The following is a 5,606-nucleotide window of genomic DNA, read 5'->3' as shown; positions in this document are numbered from 1 at the left end:
ATAAATGACTATAACTTTCCTAATCTTCAATATATTAGTAAACATGATAAGTCAATCCGTACATCTCAGACCAAGGATTCTTTGTTCGATTACTAATTTCTCATGAATCTTGAATTTATTTTATTAGAATAAGCACTGTAATTTTGTTTGTTATTGTGATATTTTCTGGAGCTCGCAAGGTGGCCGACATGTTTGGGATTATGTTTAATAAAATAATGAAATATTTAGTTGTAACCCCATGCTTAAAATTATGTTACGCTACTGATTAGACTCTCACCCATCGTGCATTCTCGGTTGTAATCGTTCTTGTCCGCTGGCCATCGATAGCCTCGAGCGAACGAGGCCTGAAAATAGAACCGCTCTTAAAACTGAAACCATGTCTCGATACTTAACTCAAACTTCCGCTAAGCAGAGTTACGTTTTGAGGTATTAGACCTCACAAAAGTGAACAGAAAGTTTTCTCAAATGCAAACAGTTTGAATTTGTTAGCTGGACGTGATGAGAAATAGCGGGCGATCACTTTTTACTACGTTTATTATAATCAAACACACTTGAGAAAACTTTCTGTACACTTTTTGAGATCTCGTACCTCAAAACGTAACTCTACTTAGCAGAAGCTTTAGTTGAGTCACGAGACATGGTTTCAGTTCGAAGAGCGGTTCTGTCTTCGGGCCTCGTTTGCTCATGAGAAATTATTAATCGAACAATTTGTGAGATGGAGCGAACAAATTGCTGCTGCAATGATTAAAGATAATCTCTGGACCAATAATGCCAGAAATCCACTGTGGGAAATCCACGTCGCGACGTGAAACCTTTAAGCGTTGCGATAAAAGAAGCTATAAAGCTATAAAATAATCGTGAACTAATTCTAGATGGATGGCGTTAACAGCAAAGCATACAAAGCGTGCAATCCAGGCTTTGTGCGACTTGATTCCACGGCCAGTACCAGACGCAAATGAAGACGGACCTGCGTAGTTTATTTCAACATGTGGGAATGGATTTGCTGGTGTAACTCTAGGACTTAAAGATTTCCAATAAGCTGAGTCTGCGTTTTTGCATTATCACGTACACAGGCGACACCATTTTTAATAATTGTCTTCACTTCATTGCGAGCACCAATAATCGAATATTGAGTGCAAGTCATGTAAAGAGTCAATTGAATACCAGCGTGTAATAAATTGCGGTGAAATTGTTCCAACAGAGGACTTGAAACTTTATGTTTTGTCAAGATTGCAGAAAAGTTTTATTAAATTAACAATTTTGATTGGCACAACCGGCCAACAAGATGAAAAATTCCATCAGAGTCAATAGCTGGATTAAGTTTTTTTAGGAGAGATTTATTTGTGAGCTTTCTACCAGAATTTATGTGATCGATTTCTTGAGCAAAGTTATGTATTTCAACATAGCGTACACAAAACAAAGAGGATTTACGTATTTCTATAGCGAATAAGGCTTGAGGGAAAGCAGCGTTGTCCTTGGAGATTTTGACTGACCGTAGGACGTAAGCATTAATTCGAATTCGACAAGCCCAAGACGACTGTCTATCAAGTAATTTAGATTACCAATCCATTTCGTTCCTGGTGCTAGCTGGAAGAGCAGAAATTATATTTTCTTGTTCCAGTTTGAATGTTTCGAGGTCTCTGAAGGCCAAGTATCAGAAGAGTCGGAAAGTCAAAATGGACCTTTCCACCGGAGAGAAAATTTAATCAATTCTTCAGCTGAGAGACAAAACGAGAGACAATCCGCTGGATTTTGTTTAAAGAGAACATAATTGCAAATAGCGAAAGGCAACTTTTTTTTATGCCATGGAGACTTGTTACGATTAGTAACAAAAACTTGTAATGTAGCAGGTTGTTTTTGTAGCCAATAAAGGGCGATTGTAGAATCTGTTTCAGAAAATCCAGGAATTTGGTTTGAATCAGTGTCTTTAACACAAGTTGTTCATCACGGGATGAACATACTCGAAAGTGTTGGTAATTGAGAACAAAAATCATGCTATTTCTCATCACGTCCAGCTGACAAATTCAAACTTTTTACAAAACTGATAATAAACGCTGTCAACAATTTTATAACAGAATTGCTACCTTTATTGATCAAGAATAATTTACAATATAAGTGTTCTATTTCAGAAATTAATAATTGTGATTGAAGTTTCTAATTTCAATGGTGTATGTGGGCAGCACAAACTCTTAAATGGGCACCACGAATTTTTATTGGTTCCAATCGCCGGCGAAACAATCTATTCACAGGATCATTCTAAAGTATTGTCACAGTCTCATTAGCATAGACACCTCTTATAAGTACCTCAACTCTTTCGAAGCTGTTATCAAGATCTGCTCTAGGAGCTATAAATGCAAAAAAATTTTATATTAGTACTCCAATGATGTAATTGTGGTCTTCATCTACTACAACATCATGAATGCGTGCTGTTAACGGCAAAGGCACACCTACAACCTAACCCTCGAAATTGCGAACATTATAAACGTCAATAGGAAGAGGATGAACTGCGTTATGTTTATGCCCGATAACTGCTTCTGAAAAAGAAAAGTTTGACAGGGAATTTAATAGCGATACTTTATGATTTACGACAATTGAATGATAAGTTAATCAATTATCTACTTTTTACGTTGATGAAAAATGTGGTCCAATAGGTCATTTGGAATGAGTCTTAGAGTTTCGTAAAAAGATGACAGAAGAAAGCACTGCTTTTATAAATTCGATATAATTTGGCGCAATTTCAATTTTTGTTTTGAGATGAAAACAGAAATTACTAAAAACAATAGAAAAACTTCGACCTATCAATGAGCATGGGCAGATATTGCTACCCATAAAAAATGAATCAATTGTCCAAAAAATAATTTTCTAGACAAACCTCTAAAGCTCTGATAACAATCTAATGGATTTTTCGTTTCAAGTAGTTACAATATAAAAGTATCCAAGTCGGATTAGTAAAAATCACTAAGTTTAAACACATAATAACCATCACTGTCCTCATTTTTTAAATCGATGTTCAGGCTGTCAGCTTATGAAGAACTTTTATACGACTGTAACGAATGAATATTCTTCCAAATGTTTCAGTAATTATTATAATTTTCTGTATCTCAAACGTCGAAATAAATTTTGTACATGACACTTATTTGTTTCTTCTACACTCAAGTCAAAACAAAAATTCTGAATCATGCTGGTATACATACAATTAAGCGGAAAAAAATTATTACCAAGCAGTGTAAAAAGCACTGGTTTTAGAGCTTAATTTGAAACAGTGGATAATCGAATTAGCAAGGAGTTGAAATTGTACCATGAATTTACGTCTTAAGTCGAATTTTTATGACTCCAGCACGAGCGCTTCATATCTTTGACTGTATACCTGTCCTAACAAAAAGGGTAATTCTGACTGCCATTAAAGCTAATTCTTGATAATGATTGAACAATCTTGTTTATTGATAACAAGAGATATTTCGGGTTTCACTCGTGTAAATAATACGAAATTTTGCCGACGTTTCGTAAAAATTGCAGTTTACTTTTTCAAGGCTAACCTAAACCCGAGTTATCAGGTTATGTTGCTTTTATGTATACTTTCCACAATGCCTGTGATTGGCCAGAGTGCCCCACTGTGGGGACTGGTCGAACCTGATTAGCCAATCAAGTCTTTTTATTTTAAAAATCCGGGAAGACGGAAAGCCAAATCGGATTGGTATTATATCCATTGTCCCCATTGATGTTATTGGGGTGTTTAAAATTTCAATTGCTTCTCTATGTTTTCTGGGAAAGATGTTGTGTTTTTTGCAATGACTGTTGTTCTGTCAAATAAAATTTTATGTCCTGTTTCGAAAACATGTTCAGCTAGTGCTGATTGTGTGAAATTTTTTAGCCTGACCTTACTTTCATGTTTCTTTATACGTTGGCTCACCGCTCTCCCGGTTTCTCCAATATAGACTTGGCCACAAGAACAAGGGATTTTATATACTTCTGGATCAATTAGGGGTGCCTTTTTGACTTTCGGGTTATTTAGTAGTTGAACTAAATAAGTTTCTCGATTTTATCAACCAATTACATCCTAATATCCAGTTCACCATGGAAATAGAACAAAACGGAAAATTGCCTTTTTTAGACGTATTAATTTACAGAAAACCTGATAACACCTTAGGACATGAAGTGCACAGAAATCCCACACACACAAACAGATACCTAAATGCTTTCTCCCACGATCGCCTATCTCAAAAACAATCAATCATCAGCACCCTTGTATAAAATGTTAAACAAACCCTAATACAGAACGACTACACAAAACAAACAAATTGATAAAGTAATAAGAATATACACTCAAAAAAACAAGTAAACACAATCTACGAAAGAAAGAGAGAGAAAAATGACCATCACCACCCTACCCTACGTCCAAGGTGATGTAGGGTAGGGCGGTGGTCATTTTTCTCTCTCTTCTTTGCGTAGATTGAACTTGATACCTACTAATCCCATCTCTCCAAGACTTTACGGGCTCCCAAAAATCCACAAAGAAAACATTACACACAGACCGATCGTCAGCGCAATAAATTCACCAACTTACAACCTAGCACGCTTCCTCGCTGCGAAACTAAATCCTTTGACAGGAAACTCTATCGCTCACGTTCAAAACTCATTTGACTTTATCAAAAAAATACAACAGATTCACATTCAACTTCAAGATATCATAGTGAGTTTCGACATAGTATCTCTCTTTACGAAAGTACCAATCTCTGATAGAATTGAGATTATTAAATCTTTTACAAACTTTCCTTCCGAGCTCATACCTTTGATAAAACACTGTCTTAATAATACTTATAGTACTTCTCGTTCAATACTCAATTCTACGAACAAATCTCAGGGGCAGCAATGGCATCCTCAATTTCACCTGTAATAGCCAATGTCTTTATGGAACATCTAGAAACTAAAATCTTCAACCAAGCCAAGCTTGAGCCAGAATTTTGGTTCCGTAACGTTGATGAAACTTTTGTCATACCTAAATACCTCCTCCCACCATCACCTATCTCAAAAACAATCTGTAATTAACTCCCTTGTACACAGATCTGTCTCCATAACAGATAAAGATAACTAACAAAAAGAATTACAAAATGCTAAACAAATTCTAATACAGAACGATTACACAAACAAATTGATGAAGCAATAAGAAAAAACACTCAAAAAATCGAGATAACACAACCTACGAAAGGAAGAGAGAGAAAAATGACCACCACCATATCCTACATTTCCCGCAATCAGCACTAGCTGAACATCATATCGAAACAGGACATAAAATTTCATTTGGTAAAACAACAGTCATTGCAAAAACACACAACATCTTTCACAGAAAACATACAGAAGCAAACGAAATCTTGAAACACCCTAATAACATCAATAGGGACAATGGATATAATGCCAATCCGATTTGGCTTTCAGTCCTCCCGGATTTTAAATAAGTTTTATATAGGAGTGAAACCCAAAATACGAGGGTAGTTCAATAAGTCCTGAGAATGACCAACAAATGGCGCGCGAATCGCTCCAAATCATCTGTTTTCAGTCAGCACCACTCCCGACTAGATATATGATGCAGTCACAGTCCACATCTTCTG

At 36.0% G+C, this 5,606-nt stretch overlaps 1 protein-coding gene across 1 annotated transcript in view; it reads right to left on the bottom strand.

The window, feature by feature from the left end:
- Positions 1–2,256: 2,256 nt before the first annotated feature.
- LOC117175383 (amiloride-sensitive sodium channel subunit beta-2-like) overlaps positions 2,257–5,606 on the bottom strand; it is a 21,656-nt gene continuing 18,306 nt past the window's right edge. Inside the window, exon 9 of the mRNA XM_033365092.1 lies at positions 2,257–2,345. Coding sequence (XP_033220983.1) covers positions 2,257–2,345 — 89 coding nt within the window. The remainder of the gene's footprint in view (positions 2,346–5,606) is intronic.

This window comes from Belonocnema kinseyi, chromosome 6, assembly GCF_010883055.1.
Source record: "Belonocnema kinseyi isolate 2016_QV_RU_SX_M_011 chromosome 6, B_treatae_v1, whole genome shotgun sequence".
In the NCBI taxonomy this organism is placed as follows: Eukaryota; Metazoa; Arthropoda; class Insecta; order Hymenoptera; family Cynipidae; genus Belonocnema; species Belonocnema kinseyi.
The sequence above is the reverse complement of the archived record's forward strand: the minus strand, read 5'-3'. Positions and strand labels throughout refer to the sequence as shown.